The sequence below is a fragment of the Oncorhynchus keta genome, unplaced genomic scaffold, assembly GCF_023373465.1.
Source record: "Oncorhynchus keta strain PuntledgeMale-10-30-2019 unplaced genomic scaffold, Oket_V2 Un_contig_6650_pilon_pilon, whole genome shotgun sequence".
Lineage (NCBI taxonomy): Eukaryota > Metazoa > Chordata > Actinopteri > Salmoniformes > Salmonidae > Oncorhynchus > Oncorhynchus keta.
The window spans coordinates 51,522-70,289 of NW_026288979.1; the positions used below are offsets into that span (position 1 = coordinate 51,522).

The window sequence follows — 18,768 nt, forward strand, 5'->3', positions numbered from 1 at the left end:
GCTGCCTTGGCAGGAACTAATGGGGATCCATAATAAACCCCAGGAAGAGTAGCTGCTGCCTTGGCAGGAACTAATGGGGATCCATAATAAACCCCCAGGAAGAGTAGCTGCTGCCTTGGCAGGAACTAATGGGGATCCATAATAAACCCCAGGAAGAGTAGCTGCTGCAGGAACTAATGGGGATCCATATTAAACCCCAGGAAAGCTGCTGCCTTGGCAGGAACTAATGGGGATCCATATTAAACCCCAGGAAGAGTAGCTGCTGCCTTGGCAGGTACTGCACTGTCGGAGCTCGAAACACAAGGATTTTGCTACACCTGCAATAACATTTGCTAAACACGTGTATGTGACCAATAAAATGTGATTTGATTCTGATTTGAAATAAACGTCCTATTTGTCAAAGGTGCTTTTGGATGGAGTCAAAATGACTCCAAAGGACATGAATTTGTTTAAAGTCCTTATTGATACAGAAACACTAAACCAGGATTTAGATGTATTGAGAACAAGTTGATTGACAAAGTCATGAAACATTGGATGAATTGAACAAACCACATTTTGGCTGTGATAAAAGATATGCCTCTGGGGTCATAATGATCCATGTCAGAACTATGGTTCAATGTAAATATGTAGTGGGTCTAAAGTTTGTTTTAAATTGTCACTCATTAAAAACGAATCAATCAACACATGCTTCTCTTTGAACGACTTAATATGATAATCTTAATATGATCAACTTGAATGAAATAAAATAAAAATAAACTTTTGGTTCCTCAACTGCGTTGCCCCTCCAGTCAGCAGATGGCGATGTGCGTCTTTTCCGTTCGGTCGACGCTGCCAGTGTGACGTATAATCTAGTGGACGGGACGCTCCTTCAACAACAACAGACACCTCGGTAACTTTATAGCAAACAGAGCTACAACATTCACTCTCTTTACACTGTTTTGGTGTATATTAGTCGCTGTGTATTAAACACACTTCTGTCGTATGTACGTATTGGCCTATTTAATTATATAAATATGTTGTTTGTCAGCTAGCTGGTTTGCTAAATTAGCTTAGAACTAGGCTAGTTGCTAATGCTAGCTAGCGAACATCTCCGACCATGAGTTCACTAAGCTGCTCTCCTCCTGCTAAAGAAGAGGAGGTCTTCTGGACGGAGAAAGAAGTTCTCCTGAAAGAGGAGGAGGAAGAGAAGGATGTTACAATACAAAAACAAGTAGAGGGTGAGGCTGTTACCGTGAAAGACGAAGAGAAAGACGTTTCTGTGGAAGAAAATGAAGACTCGTTCAGAGTGAAAGAGGAGGAGGATGTTACAGTAAAAGAAGAGGAAGCTGAGAGAGAGGAGGATGCAGTTTTCGGAGTGAAAGAGGGGGAGGGGGAGATGACTGTCACATCGAAAAAGAAGGAGGAGGACGAAGAGGAGGAAACTGGATATCTGGGCCCGGTTTCCCCAACGCATCTTAACGCATCCTATGGTTCTGACGGTGAACTCAGCCGTAAGATGGTTTTGAGAAACCGGGCCGTGATTAACACTAGTAAGTACTGTCTTAAAAACAGAGGCACAAACTCTGCAGTTGTTGAACTGATGTGTGGTGTTAAAGGGGAAATATGTAATTGCTACATTTATATTATTTACAGCCATTGATTCTTGAAGAATATAACACATGCCTCATGAGCTTAGTTCAACTGTTGTACCCCATCAGAACCCCAAATAAGATTTTTATATTCCAATGTTTAGAAACAATGTAAATCAACACTGTATAGCCTCAACATGGTTAAAACTATAATGTTGATTTCATGGATGGTCAGTCCTTGCATCCGTAGGTCTGTCTCTGAATGTGAGAGTAGTTACATTTCTCCAGACCATCATCTTATTACCAAAACAGGTGGAATGACATCTTTGTTATTGTTTGAACTGCAGGTTGGTTGATCGATTGATTTGGCTTTTTTAAAGGGACAATCTAGGATTTAAACAGCAACAAAATGGCTGCCCTGAGACTTGGTTTGGTAAACAGCTGAGGGATGGGGGCTGGAGAAATGTAACCACTCTCACATTCATAGAGAAAGCTATTGTAGCAACCTCAACCCAAAACCTTGCGACCTCATCAAGAAGTTCAGATATCTTGGCGTAACATTTCTAAAGTGTTGGCTTGACAGTCGCTGGACCAGGTTTGAGTTCAGCTCAGGACTTCCCCCTGAATTCACTACACTATGAATACGTTTATAATGTTACTGTCTGCTTGATTTACAGTAGCGTCTCGTTACTCTGTTTGGACACAGAGATACTTAGCTCATGTGTAGAGAACTGTTACTTAATGGATAGGCTATTGTACAACACAGAGCTATTTTCCTTCATTCAGGACATTTAGAATGACAACACATTACAGAGGAGCCTAGTGGGTTTATTAACACAATTATCTGGTGATCAGGTTATGAAATGTCATGACAAACACATTTTAGTTTCCATGTTTCACCTAGGTCTAAGTTATTGTTAGGTGAAGTTATGGGTCCTACAGTAGGTCTATGTTGTTGTTAGGTGAAGTTATGGGTCCTACAGTAGGTCTAAGTTATTGTTAGGTGAAGTTATGGGTCCTACAGTAGGTCTATGTTGTTGTTAGGTGAAGTTATGGGTCCTACAGTAGGTCTATGGGCCCTACAGTAGGTCTATGTTGTTGTTAGGGAAGTTATGGGTTGTTGTTAGGTGAAGTTATGGGTCCTACAGTAGGTCTATGTTGTTGTTAGGTGAAGTTATGGGTCCTACAGTAGGTCTATGTTGTTGTTAGGTGAAGTTATGGGTCCCAGTAGGTCTATGTTATTGTTAGGTGAAGTTATGGGTCCTACGGTAGGTCTAAGTTATTGTTAGGTGAAGTTATGGGTCCTACAGTAGGTCTAAGTTATTGTTAGGTGAAGTTATGGGTCCTACAGTAGGTCTATGTTATTGTTAGGTGAAGTTATGGGTCCTACAGTAGGTCTATGTTGTTGTTAGGTGAAGTTATGGGTCCTACAGTAGGTCTATGTTGTTGTTAGGGGAAGTTATGGGCCCTACAGTAGGTCTATGTTGTTAGGTGAAGTTATGGGTCCTACAGTAGGTCTATGTTGTTGTTAGGTGAAGTTATGGGCCCTACAGTAGGTCTATGTTGTTGTTAGGTGAAGTTATGGGTCCTACAGTAGGTCTATGTTGTTGTTAGGGGAAGTTGTGGGTCCTACAGTAGGTCTATGTTGTTAGGTGAAGTTATGGGCCCTACAGTAGGTCTATGTTGTTGTTAGGTGAAGTTATGGGCCCTACAGTAGGTCTATGTTGTTGTTAGGGGAAGTTATGGGTCCTACAGTAGGTCTATGTTGTTGTTAGGGGAAGTTATGGGTCCTACAGTAGGTCTATGTTGTTAGGGGAAGTTATGGGTCCTACAGTAGGTCTATGTTGTTGTTTGGTGAAGTTATGGGCCCTACAGTAGGTCTATGTTGTTGTTAGGGGAAGTTATGGGTCCTACAGTAGGTCTATGTTGTTGTTAGGGGAAGTTATGGGTCCTACAGTAGGTCTATGTTGTTAGGGGAAGTTATGGGTCCTACAGTAGGTCTATGTTGTTGTTTGGTGAAGTTATGGGCCCTACAGTAGGTCTATGTTGTTGTTAGGGGAAGTTATGGGTCCTACAGTAGGTCTATGTTGTTGGTATGACTAGCGGTTTCCACATTAGCATGGAGGAGTTTCTGCAACCAAATTCCGTGTGCATTGCCCTTGAGCGCCTATTTTAGCAAACACAGAAAGGGGCCTATATTGGTGACCAAAGGTTGTCTGGCACACTGCTTGGGGGTTCAGCAACTGTAATAACTTATTTCTAGCCTACAATCATCATTGTTACTACTAATGTCAAAACAAGACAAAATATGACGATTGTTGCTCACTTGACTGTCTTAAGACAATTGTCAAATAATTTTAACATTCATTACAGATGTCAATTGTTGTACAACATCATGGCTACACTGTTGGCATCACCTTTTACAGTGGATTTCTGCTGTTGTGGGCCTTTAACCATCTGTCTGACTTGTTGTTCACACAGGAGAGAGACGTGACTATCGTGGATCCTCTGGGGAGCCTCAACAACATCATGAAGCTGACGAGGCAGAGAAGAGTCCCTCCAGATCAGAACACCTCAAGAAACACCAGTGGAGACCAACAGGGAAGAAATCTCATTGCTGCTCTGACTGTGGGAAGAGTTACTTAAGATCAAATTCACTAAAAGTACACATGAGAATTCACACAGGAGAGAAACCTTATAGCTGTGATCAATGTGGAAAGAGTTTTACTCAGTCAAGCAGCCTGTTATCTCACCAGAGAACACACACAGGAGAGAAACCTTACAGCTGTTATCAATGTGGGAAGCATTTTACTCAGTCAAGCAACCTGGTATCACACCAGAGAACACACACAGGAGAGAAACCTTATAGTTGTGAACAATGTGGGAAGAATTTTACGACATCTAGCCATCTGATTATACACCAGAGAACACACACAGGAGAGAAACCTCATAGCTGTGAACAATGTGGGAAGAATTTTACGACATCTAGTCATCTGATTGTACACCAGAGAACACACCCAGGAGAGAAACCTCATAGCTGTGAACAATGTGGGAAGAATTATACTACATCTAGCCATCTGATTGTACACCAGAGAACACACACAGGAGAGAAACCTCATAGCTGTGGTCAATGTGGCAAGAGATACTCTGATAAAAGATCTCTGATCAAACATCAGAAAATACATTAATGATGGAGTTGTTTCATGATATCAATGAATTAATGTCACAATGTAGAATGTTTAAACATTGTAGAAGGAGTATTTTAATGATGTCACAATGTAGAATGTTTAAACATTGTAGTAGGAGTATTTTAATGATGTCACAATGTAGAATGTTTTAACATTGTAGGAGGAGTATTTTAATGATGTCACAATGTAGAATGTTTTAACATTGTAGAAGGAGTATTTTAATGATGTCACAATGTAGAATGTTTTAACATTGTAGAAGGAGTATTTTAATGATGTCACAATGTAGAATGTTTAAACATTGTAGAAGGAGTATTTTAATAATGTCACAATGTAGAATGTTTAAACATTGTAGAAGGAGTATTTTAATGATGTCACAATGTAGAATGTTTTAACATTGTAGTAGGAGTATTTTAATAATGTCACAATGTAGAATGTTTTAACATTGTAGTAGGAGTATTTTAATAATGTCACAATGTAGAATGTTTAAACATTGTAGAAGGAGTATTTTAATGATGTCACAATGTAGAATGTTTTAACATTGTAGAAGGAGTATTTTAATGATGTCACAATGTAGAATGTTTAAACATTGTAGAAGGAGTATTTTAATAATGTCACAATGTAGAATGTTTTAACATTGTAGAAGGAGTATTTTAATAATGTCACAATGTAGAATGTTTTAACATTGTAGAAGGAGTATTTTAATAATGTCACAATGTAGAATGTTTTAACATTGTAGAAGGAGTATTTTAATAATGTCACAATGTAGAATGTTTTAACATTGTAGAAGGAGTATTTTAATGATGTCACAATGTAGAATGTTTTAACATTGTAGAAGGAGTATTTTAATAATGTCACAATGTAGAATGTTTAAACATTGTAGAAGGAGTATTTTAATGATGTCACAATGTAGAATGTTTTAACATTGTAGTAGGAGTATTTTAATAATGTCACAATGTAGAATGTTTAAACATTGTAGAAGGAGTATTTTAATGATGTCACAATGTAGAATGTTTTAACATTGTAGTAGGAGTATTTTAATGATGTCACAATGTAGAATGTTTTAACATTGTAGTAGGAGTATTTTAATGATGTCACAATGTAGAATGTTTAAACATTGTAGAAGAGTATTTTAATGATGTCACAATGTAGAATGTTTAAACATGTATTTTAATGATGTCACAATGTAGAATGTTTAAACATTGTAGTAGGAGTATTTTAATGATGTCACAATGTAGAATGTTTAAACATTGTAGAAGGAGTATTTTAATGATGTCACAATGTAGAATGTTTTAACATTGTAGAAGGAGTATTTTAATGATGTCACAATGTAGAATGTTTTAACATTGTAGTAGGAGTATTTTAATGATGTCACAATGTAGAATGTTTTAACATTGTAGAAGGAGTATTTTAATGATGTCACAATGTAGAATGTTTTAACATTGTAGAAGGAGTATTTTAATAATGTCACAATGTAGAATGTTTAAACATTGTAGAAGGAGTATTTTAATGATGTCACAATGTAGAATGTTTTAACATTGTAGAAGGAGTATTTTAATGATGTCACAATGTAGAATGTTTTAACATTGTAGTAGGAGTATTTTAATGATGTCACAATGTAGAATGTTTAAACATTGTAGAAGGAGTATTTTAATGATGTCACAATGTAGAATGTTTAAACATTGTAGAAGGAGTATTTTAATGATGTCACAATGTAGAATGTTTAAACATTGTAGAAGGAGTATTTTAATGATGTCACAATGTAGAATGTTTAAACATTGTAGTAGGAGTATTTTAATAATGTCACAATGTAGAATGTTTTAACATTGTAGGAGGAGTATTTTAATAATGTCACAATGTAGAATGTTTTAACATTGTAGAAGGAGTATTTTAATAATGTCACAATGTAGAATGTTTTAACATTGTAGAAGGAGTATTTTAATGATGTCACAATGTAGAATGTTTTAACATTGTAGAAGGAGTATTTTAATGATGTCACAATGTAGAATGTTTTAACATTGTAGAAGGAGTATTTTAATAATGTCACAATGTAGAATGTTTAAACATTGTAGAAGGAGTATTTTAATAATGTCACAATGTAGAATGTTTAAACATTGTAGAAGGAGTATTTTAATGATGTCACAATGTAGAATGTTTTAACATTGTAGAAGGAGTATTTTAATGATGTCACAATGTAGAATGTTTAAACATTGTAGTAGGAGTATTTTAATGATGTCACAATGTAGAATGTTTTAACATTGTAGAAGGAGTATTTTAATGATGTCACAATGTAGAATGTTTTAACATTGTAGAAGGAGTATTTTAATAATGTCACAATGTAGAATGTTTTAACATTGTAGAAGGAGTATTTTAATAATGTCACAATGTAGAATGTTTAAACATTGTAGAAGGAGTATTTTAATGATGTCACAATGTAGAATGTTTAAACATTGTAGTAGGAGTATTTTAATGATGTCACAATGTAGAATGTTTAAACATTGTAGTAGGAGTATTTTAATGATGTCACAATGTAGAATGTTTAAACATTGTAGAAGGAGTATTTTAATGATGTCACAATGTAGAATGTTTTAACATTGTAGAAGGAGTATTTTAATGATGTCACAATGTAGAATGTTTTAACATTGTAGTAGGAGTATTTTAATGATGTCACAATGTAGAATGTTTAAACATTGTAGAAGGAGTATTTTAATGATGTCACAATGTAGAATGTTTAAACATTGTAGAAGGAGTATTTTAATGATGTCACAATGTAGAATGTTTTAACATTGTAGAAGGAGTATTTTAATGATGTCACAATGTAGAATGTTTAAACAAGTAGGAGTATTTTAATGATGTCACAATGTAGAATGTTTTAACATTGTAGTAGGAGTATTTTAATGATGTCACAATGTAGAATGTTTTAACATTGTAGTAGGAGTATTTTAATGATGTCACAATGTAGAATGTTTAAACATTGTAGAAGGAGTATTTTAATGATGTCACAATGTAGAATGTTTAAACATTGTAGAAGGAGTATTTTAATGATGTCACAATGTAGAATGTTTAAACATTGTAGAAGGAGTATTTTAATGATGTCACAATGTAGAATGTTTAAACATTGTAGTAGGAGTATTTTAATAATGTCACAATGTAGAATGTTTTAACATTGTAGAGGAGTATTTTAATAATGTCACAATGTAGAATGTTTTAACATTGTAGAAGGAGTATTTTAATAATGTCACAATGTAGAATGTTTTAACATTGTAGAAGGAGTATTTTAATGATGTCACAATGTAGAATGTTTTAACATTGTAGAAGGAGTATTTTAATGATGTCACAATGTAGAATGTTTTAACATTGTAGAAGGAGTATTTTAATAATGTCACAATGTAGAATGTTTAAACATTGTAGAAGGAGTATTTTAATAATGTCACAATGTAGAATGTTTAAACATTGTAGAAGGAGTATTTTAATGATGTCACAATGTAGAATGTTTTAACATTGTAGAAGGAGTATTTTAATGATGTCACAATGTAGAATGTTTAAACATTGTAGTAGGAGTATTTTAATGATGTCACAATGTAGAATGTTTTAACATTGTAGAAGGAGTATTTTAATGATGTCACAATGTAGAATGTTTTAACATTGTAGAAGGAGTATTTTAATAATGTCACAATGTAGAATGTTTTAACATTGTAGAAGGAGTATTTTAATAATGTCACAATGTAGAATGTTTAAACATTTAGAAGGAGTATTTTAATGATGTCACAATGTAGAATGTTTAAACATTGTAGTAGGAGTATTTTAATGATGTCACAATGTAGAATGTTTAAACATTGTAGTAGGAGTATTTTAATGATGTCACAATGTAGAATGTTTAAACATTGTAGAAGGAGTATTTTAATGATGTCACAATGTAGAATGTTTTAACATTGTAGAAGGAGTATTTTAATGATGTCACAATGTAGAATGTTTTAACATTGTAGTAGGAGTATTTTAATGATGTCACAATGTAGAATGTTTTAACATTGTAGAAGGAGTATTTTAATGATGTCACAATGTAGAATGTTTTAACATTGTAGAAGGAGTATTTTAATGATGTCACAATGTAGAATGTTTTAACATTGTAGAAGGAGTATTTTAATGATGTCACAATGTAGAATGTTTAAACATTGTAGTAGGAGTATTTTAATGATGTCACAATGTAGAATGTTTAAACATTGTAGAAGGAGTATTTTAATGATGTCACAATGTAGAATGTTTAAACATTGTAGTAGGAGTATTTTAATGATGTCACAATGTAGAATGTTTAAACATTGTAGTAGGAGTATTTTAATAATGTCACAATGTAGAATGTTTAAACATTGTAGTAGGAGTATTTTAATAATGTCACAATGTAGAATGTTTAAACATTGTAGAAGGAGTATTTTAATGATGTCACAATGTAGAATGTTTAAACATTGTAGTAGGAGTATTTTAATGATGTCACAATGTAGAATGTTTAAACATTGTAGTAGGAGTATTTTAATAATGTCACAATGTAGAATGTTTAAACATTGTAGTAGGAGTATTTTAATAATGTCACAATGTAGAATGTTTAAACATTGTAGAAGGAGTATTTTAATGATGTCACAATGTAGAATGTTTTAACATTGTAGAAGGAGTATTTTAATAATGTCACAATGTAGAATGTTTTAACATTGTAGAAGGAGTATTTTAATAATGTCACAATGTAGAATGTTTTAACATTGTAGAAGGAGTATTTTAATAATGTCACAATGTAGAATGTTTTAACATTGTAGAAGGAGTATTTTAATAATGTCACAATGTAGAATGTTTTAACATTGTAGAAGGAGTATTTTAATGATGTCACAATGTAGAATGTTTTAACATTGTAGAAGGAGTATTTTAATAATGTCACAATGTAGAATGTTTAAACATTGTAGAAGGAGTATTTTAATGATGTCACAATGTAGAATGTTTTAACATTGTAGTAGGAGTATTTTAATAATGTCACAATGTAGAATGTTTAAACATTGTAGAAGGAGTATTTTAATGATGTCACAATGTAGAATGTTTTAACATTGTAGTAGGAGTATTTTAATGATGTCACAATGTAGAATGTTTTAACATTGTAGTAGGAGTATTTTAATGATGTCACAATGTAGAATGTTTAAACATTGTAGAAGGAGTATTTTAATGATGTCACAATGTAGAATGTTTAAACATTGTAGAAGGAGTATTTTAATGATGTCACAATGTAGAATGTTTAAACATTGTAGTAGGAGTATTTTAATGATGTCACAATGTAGAATGTTTAAACATTGTAGAAGGAGTATTTTAATGATGTCACAATGTAGAATGTTTAAACATTGTAGAAGGAGTATTTTAATGATGTCACAATGTAGAATGTTTTAACATTGTAGTAGGAGTATTTTAATAATGTCACAATGTAGAATGTTTTAACATTGTAGAAGGAGTATTTTAATAATGTCACAATGTAGAATGTTTTAACATTGTAGAAGGAGTATTTTAATAATGTCACAATGTAGAATGTTTAAACATTGTAGAAGGAGTATTTTAATGATGTCACAATGTAGAATGTTTTAACATTGTAGTAGGAGTATTTTAATGATGTCACAATGTAGAATGTTTTAACATTGTAGTAGGAGTATTTTAATAATGTCACAATGTAGAATGTTTTAACATTGTAGGAGGAGTATTTTAATAATGTCACAATGTAGAATGTTTTAACATTGTAGAAGGAGTATTTTAATAATGTCACAATGTAGAATGTTTTAACATTGTAGAAGGAGTATTTTAATGATGTCACAATGTAGAATGTTTTAACATTGTAGAAGGAGTATTTTAATGATGTCACAATGTAGAATGTTTTAACATTGTAGAAGGAGTATTTTAATAATGTCACAATGTAGAATGTTTAAACATTGTAGAAGGAGTATTTTAATAATGTCACAATGTAGAATGTTTAAACATTGTAGAAGGAGTATTTTAATGATGTCACAATGTAGAATGTTTTAACATTGTAGAAGGAGTATTTTAATGATGTCACAATGTAGAATGTTTTAACATTGTAGAAGGAGTATTTTAATGATGTCACAATGTAGAATGTTTTAACATTGTAGTAGGAGTATTTTAATAATGTCACAATGTAGAATGTTTAAACATTGTAGAAGGAGTATTTTAATAATGTCACAATGTAGAATGTTTTAACATTGTGTATTTTAATGATGTCACAATGTAGAATGTTTTAACATTGTAGAAGGAGTATTTTAATGATGTCACAATGTAGAATGTTTAAACATTGTAGTAGGAGTATTTTAATGATGTCACAATGTAGAATGTTTTAACATTGTAGAAGGAGTATTTTAATGATGTCACAATGTAGAATGTTTAAACATTGTAGAAGGAGTATTTTAATGATGTCACAATGTAGAATGTTTTAACATTGTAGTAGGAGTATTTTAATGATGTCACAATGTAGATGTTTTAACATTGTAGTAGGAGTATTTTAATAATGTCACAATGTAGAATGTTTTAACATTGTAGGAGGAGTATTTTAATAATGTCACAATGTAGAATGTTTTAACATTGTAGAAGGAGTATTTTAATAATGTCACAATGTAGAATGTTTTAACATTGTAGAAGGAGTATTTTAATGATGTCACAATGTAGAATGTTTTAACATTGTAGAAGGAGTATTTTAATGATGTCACAATGTAGAATGTTTTAACATTGTAGAAGGAGTATTTTAATAATGTCACAATGTAGAATGTTTAAACATTGTAGAAGGAGTATTTTAATAATGTCACAATGTAGAATGTTTAAACATTGTAGAAGGAGTATTTTAATGATGTCACAATGTAGAATGTTTTAACATTGTAGAAGGAGTATTTTAATGATGTCACAATGTAGAATGTTTAAACATTGTAGTAGGAGTATTTTAATGATGTCACAATGTAGAATGTTTTAACATTGTAGAAGGAGTATTTTAATGATGTCACAATGTAGAATGTTTAAACATTGTAGAAGGAGTATTTTAATGATGTCACAATGTAGAATGTTTTAACATTGTAGTAGGAGTATTTTAATGATGTCACAATGTAGAATGTTTTAACATTGTAGTAGGAGTATTTTAATAATGTCACAATGTAGAATGTTTTAACATTTAGGAGGAGTATTTTAATAATGTCACAATGTAGAATGTTTTAACATTGTAGAAGGAGTATTTTAATAATGTCACAATGTAGAATGTTTTAACATTGTAGAAGGAGTATTTTAATGATGTCACAATGTAGAATGTTTTAACATTGTAGAAGGAGTATTTTAATGATGTCACAATGTAGAATGTTTTAACATTGTAGAAGGAGTATTTTAATAATGTCACAATGTAGAATGTTTAAACATTGTAGAAGGAGTATTTTAATAATGTCACAATGTAGAATGTTTAAACATTGTAGAAGGAGTATTTTAATGATGTCACAATGTAGAATGTTTTAACATTGTAGAAGGAGTATTTTAATGATGTCACAATGTAGAATGTTTAAACATTGTAGTAGGAGTATTTTAATGATGTCACAATGTAGAATGTTTTAACATTGTAGAAGGAGTATTTTAATGATGTCACAATGTAGAATGTTTTAACATTGTAGAAGGAGTATTTTAATAATGTCACAATGTAGAATGTTTTAACATTGTAGAAGGAGTATTTTAATAATGTCACAATGTAGAATGTTTAAACATTGTAGAAGGAGTATTTTAATGATGTCACAATGTAGAATGTTTAAACATTGTAGTAGGAGTATTTTAATGATGTCACAATGTAGAATGTTTAAACATTGTAGAAGGAGTATTTTAATGATGTCACAATGTAGAATGTTTTAACATTGTAGAAGGAGTATTTTAATGATGTCACAATGTAGAATGTTTTAACATTGTAGTAGGAGTATTTTAATGATGTCACAATGTAGAATGTTTAAACATTGTAGAAGGAGTATTTTAATGATGTCACAATGTAGAATGTTTAAACATTGTAGTAGGAGTATTTTAATGATGTCACAATGTAGAATGTTTAAACATTGTAGAAGGAGTATTTTAATGATGTCACAATGTAGAATGTTTAAACATTGTAGTAGGAGTATTTTAATGATGTCACAATGTAGAATGTTTAAACATTGTAGTAGGAGTATTTTAATAATGTCACAATGTAGAATGTTTAAACATTGTAGTAGGAGTATTTTAATAATGTCACAATGTAGAATGTTTAAACATTGTAGAAGGAGTATTTTAATGATGTCACAATGTAGAATGTTTAAACATTGTAGTAGGAGTATTTTAATGATGTCACAATGTAGAATGTTTAAACATTGTAGTAGGAGTATTTTAATAATGTCACAATGTAGAATGTTTAAACATTGTAGTAGGAGTATTTTAATAATGTCACAATGTAGAATGTTTAAACATTGTAGAAGGAGTATTTTAATGATGTCACAATGTGAATGTTTAAACATTGTAGTAGGAGTATTTTAATGATGTCACAATGTAGAATGTTTAAACATTGTAGTAGGAGTATTTTAATGATGTCACAATGTAGAATGTTTTAACATTGTAGAAGGAGTATTTTAATAATGTCACAATGTAGAATGTTTTAACATTGTAGAAGGAGTATTTTAATGATGTCACAATGTAGAATGTTTAAACATTGTAGAAGGAGTATTTTAATGATGTCACAATGTAGAATGTTTTAACATTGTAGAAGGAGTATTTTAATAATGTCACAATGTAGAATGTTTTAACATTGTAGTAGGAGTATTTTAATAATGTCACAATGTAGAATGTTTTAACATTGTAGAAGGAGTATTTTAATGATGTCACAATGTAGAATGTTTAAACATTGTAGAAGGAGTATTTTAATGATGTCACAATGTAGAATGTTTTAACATTGTAGAAGGAGTATTTTAATAATGTCACAATGTAGAATGTTTTAACATTGTAGTAGGAGTATTTTAATGATGTCACAATGTAGAATGTTTAAACATTGTAGAAGGAGTATTTTAATGATGTCACAATGTAGAATGTTTAAACATTGTAGAAGGAGTATTTTAATGATGTCACAATGTAGAATGTTTAAACATTGTAGTAGGAGTATTTTAATGATGTCACAATGTAGAATGTTTAAACATTGTAGTAGGAGTATTTTAATAATGTCACAATGTAGAATGTTTAAACATTGTAGTAGGAGTATTTTAATAATGTCACAATGTAGAATGTTTAAACATTGTAGAAGGAGTATTTTAATGATGTCACAATGTAGAATGTTTAAACATTGTAGTAGGAGTATTTTAATGATGTCACAATGTAGAATGTTTAAACATTGTAGTAGGAGTATTTTAATGATGTCACAATGTAGAATGTTTTAACATTGTAGAAGGAGTATTTTAATAATGTCACAATGTAGAATGTTTTAACATTGTAGAAGGAGTATTTTAATGATGTCACAATGTAGAATGTTTAAACATTGTAGAAGGAGTATTTTAATGATGTCACAATGTAGAATGTTTTAACATTGTAGAAGGAGTATTTTAATAATGTCACAATGTAGAATGTTTTAACATTGTAGTAGGAGTATTTTAATAATGTCACAATGTAGAATGTTTTAACATTGTAGAAGGAGTATTTTAATGATGTCACAATGTAGAATGTTTAAACATTGTAGAAGGAGTATTTTAATGATGTCACAATGTAGAATGTTTTAACATTGTAGAAGGAGTATTTTAATAATGTCACAATGTAGAATGTTTTAACATTGTAGTAGGAGTATTTTAATGATGTCACAATGTAGAATGTTTAAACATTGTAGAAGGAGTATTTTAATGATGTCACAATGTAGAATGTTTAAACATTGTAGAAGGAGTATTTTAATAATGTCACAATGTAGAATGTTTTAACATTGTAGTAGGAGTATTTTAATGATGTCACAATGTAGAATGTTTTAACATTGTAGAAGGAGTATTTTAATAATGTCACAATGTAGAATGTTTTAACATTGTAGTAGGAGTATTTTAATGATGTCACAATGTAGAATGTTTTAACATTGTAGAAGGAGTATTTTAATAATGTCACAATGTAGAATGTTTTAACATTGTAGTAGGAGTATTTTAATGATGTCACAATGTAGAATGTTTAAACATTGTAGAAGGAGTATTTTAATGATGTCACAATGTAGAATGTTTAAACATTGTAGAAGGAGTATTTTAATAATGTCACAATGTAGAATGTTTTAACATTGTAGTAGGAGTATTTTAATAATGTCACAATGTAGAATGTTTAAACATTGTAGAAGGAGTATTTTAATAATGTCACAATGTAGAATGTTTTAACATTGTAGTAGGAGTATTTTAATGATGTCACAATGTAGAATGTTTAAACATTGTAGAAGGAGTATTTTAATGATGTCACAATGTAGAATGTTTTAACATTGTAGTAGGAGTATTTTAATGATGTCACAATGTAGAATGTTTAAACATTGTAGAAGGAGTATTTTAATGATGTCACAATGTAGAATGTTTTAACATTGTAGTAGGAGTATTTTAATGATGTCACAATGTAGAATGTTTAAACATTGTAGAAGGAGTATTTTAATAATGTCACAATGTAGAATGTTTAAACATTGTAGAAGGAGTATTTTAATAATGTCACAATGTAGAATGTTTAAACATTGTAGAAGGAGTATTTTAATGATGTCACAATGTAGAATGTTTAAACATTGTAGAAGGAGTATTTTAATAATGTCACAATGTAGAATGTTTAAACATTGTAGAAGGAGTATTTTAATAATGTCACAATGTAGAATGTTTAAACATTGTAGAAGGAGTATTTTAATAATGTCACAATGTAGAATGTTTAAACATTGTAGAAGGAGTATTTTAATGATGTCACAATGTAGAATGTTTAAACATTGTAGAAGGAGTATTTTAATAATGTCACAATGTAGAATGTTTAAACATTGTAGAAGGAGTATTTTAATGATGTCACAATGTAGAATGTTTAAACATTGTAGAAGGAGTATTTTAATGATGTCACAATGTAGAATGTTTTAACATTGTAGAAGGAGTATTTTAATAATGTCACAATGTAGAATGTTTAAACATTGTAGTAGGAGTATTTTAATGATGTCACAATGTAGAATGTTTTAACATTGTAGAAGGAGTATTTTAATGATGTCACAATGTAGAATGTTTAAACATTGTAGAAGGAGTATTTTAATAATGTCACAATGTAGAATGTTTAAACATTGTAGAAGGAGTATTTTAATAATGTCACAATGTAGAATGTTTTAACATTGTAGTAGGAGTATTTTAATGATGTCACAATGTAGAATGTTTAAACATTGTAGAAGGAGTATTTTAATGATGTCACAATGTAGAATGTTTTAACATTGTAGAAGGAGTATTTTAATGATGTCACAATGTAGAACACTAAACGTTTGCCCCCTGTTCAATTGATTTCTGCATGATATGGATATTAGCCTCAGGGGGAAAATCCAGGCTCTGAATTGAAAGAGTGATATTTATATGATATAACAGAAAGTGACTAACACAAAAAGAGTTGTGTTACACTTACAGCATTGGTGACCCACTTGAATCAAAATGTAGCTAGATGTTTTCTACAAGTTGTCCTCTAACCAGTGATGTACACATTATTCCCAGATTCCATGTGGTTTTTGAGCTGTTAGTTTTAACAGGACAAACTCATCTCCACACTCTCACGCAAATGATTTCAACATGATATCGATGAGTGATGAAAAATAAGTGTTGCGTTCCTTTGTTTAACGACCTCTAAATTTAAATGCATCTCTCCAAAATGTAGCTGACTGTCTTCTGCAGGTTGTCCTCTAACCAGGGAGGTAAAATATATCTCCCATTTCCATGTGTTTTTTTAGTTGTGTTAGTTTCAACAGCACCTACAACCTGATTTCCCCCTAATTAATATCAGTGATTTATTGATACTTGTCAAAACAACAGTGTTTCTGGTGCTTGTGCATTTTAAAAGGTGCTTGTTTAAAAAAATACAAGTAATCTGATTATTGTTGCAGATGTTTGTGCAGATAGTACATTTTATGTTTAGGTTTTCAATATCACAAATGGTTTCTGCATATTGGTTATTGATTTGGACACATTAAAGCTGTGATTTGACATTGGGCTGAACAACCAAGCTAAATGTCATTGAAAAGATGTTGAAAAGAAGACTATACCCAACGTCCAATATACGTTTGGTTTTAGTTGAAGGTTTTAAATATTTATTTTCAGGTTGTTGTTAATAATGACTTGAAAACAACTTAATTTCAAAGTTTGTGCAGTTTAGACATATTGACTGTTGTTGAAAATATTGAATCAACTATTTCACTAAAACCAGAACCTGTGAATTAAACTAGACTTTATTACAAACAGTAACAAAGCTGAACAATTCCACGGAAGAACTGACTCTTCATTCTGAGTACTTGGCTTTTATACAGTCTGATCCTGATATAACAGTCTAACCACTAGGCTGCTGCCCCAATAATACACACATGTAAATAGCCTATACAGTCTGATCCTTACATAACATTCTAACCATAACCTGCTGCCCCAATAATACACTAAATACATGTAATATAGCCTATACAGTCTGATCCTTACATAACATTCTAACCACTAACCTGCTGCCCCAATAATACACTAAATACATGTAATATAGCCTATACAGTCTGATCCTTATATAACATTCTAACCACTAGGCTACCCTGCTGCCCCAATAATACACTATATACATGTAATATAGCCTATACAGTCTGATCCTTACATGACATTCTAACCACTAGGCTACCCTGCTGCCCCAATAATACACTAAATACATGTAATATAGCCTATACAGTCTGATCCTTACATAACATTCTAACCACAACCCCGCTGCCCCAATAATTCTTTCTACTTACATGAGATATAGTCACCAGATGTCTGGAAAATCCTCCCACACAGTCAGTTAGAAACAAATAGTTATTTACAATGACGGCCAATCCCGGACAACGCTGGGCCCATTGTATGTTACTTACGGACGGACAGACAGACAGTCATTCATTCACACTAAAGCAGTCTTCATTCTGAAATGACTCTGGTCTTCTTCAGAAGTAGTGCTGTAGTCTACAGGGTTCAGAACTCACCTTTTTAAACACTTCTTATCACTCATATCATGAGGTTTCACATGTGTTTGGTTACATAGTGCCAAATGTGTCACACCTGCTCCCCCCCTCCCCTGGCCCTCGAAGGCGCCAGGCTCCCCAGCATTATGCAGTCCTGCACCATCATTACGCACAAACATTGAGAGTGTTTACTTATCAGACCCACATATATAATAAATATACTATAATATACTATATTCATATGCTTTTAGTACTCACACATGAATCATATCCTGTTTGCAGGTCATGTGTTGTTTTGAGCCAGCAGTAAAAACACACTGACAGGACAGTTCCTCTTATGGCCAGTCCTGCGTCTGGTGTCACAGACGCAGGACTGTAGACAAGAAAGAAGCATTGTCCCAATTATCACTCCTTTCTCCAAAAATGGGCCCTTGTTCACTTCCCTTCACTGAAATGACTGGTATACTAAATATGGTGGAAAAACCCACTTGATAACAAAAGGTGGAACAGTGAGTGGAACAGTGTGACAAACAGTACCTCCTCTCCCCTTCTCCCCTCTCCCCTTCTCCCCTCTCCTCTTCTCTCCCCTCTTCTCCCCTCTCCCCCTCTCCTCCCCTCTCCCTCTCCTCTTCTCCCCTCTCTCCTCCCCTCTTCTCCCCCCTCTCCTCCCCTCTCCCATCCTTCTCTTCTCCCCTCTCCTCTTCTCCCCCCTCTCCTCCCCTCTCCCTCTCCTCTTCTCCCCCCTCTCCTCCCCTCTCCCATCCTCCTCTTCTCCCCTCTCCTCTTCTCCCCTCTCCCTCCCTCCTCTTCTCCCCTC

At 32.2% G+C, this 18,768-nt stretch overlaps 2 protein-coding genes across 3 annotated transcripts in view; both read left to right on the forward strand.

Annotated features, from left to right (window-relative positions):
* The window catches only part of LOC127926039 (CD5 antigen-like), a 94,738-nt gene that overhangs the window by 51,076 nt on the left and 24,894 nt on the right, over positions 1–18,768 (forward strand). The window lies entirely within an intron of this gene.
* LOC127926040 (zinc finger protein 239-like) overlaps positions 820–18,768 on the forward strand; it is a 65,350-nt gene continuing 47,401 nt past the window's right edge. Inside the window, exons 1-2 of one of the 2 annotated variants that reach the window (XM_052511307.1) lie at positions 820–1,529; positions 4,050–5,873. In XM_052511307.1, coding sequence (XP_052367267.1) covers positions 1,097–1,529; positions 4,050–4,756 — 1,140 coding nt within the window. In that variant the 5' untranslated portion in view covers positions 820–1,096 and the 3' untranslated portion in view covers positions 4,757–5,873. Of the gene's footprint in view, positions 1,530–4,049; positions 5,874–18,768 lie in introns of those variants that run through there. The other variant, XM_052511306.1, reaches the window with a different exon arrangement.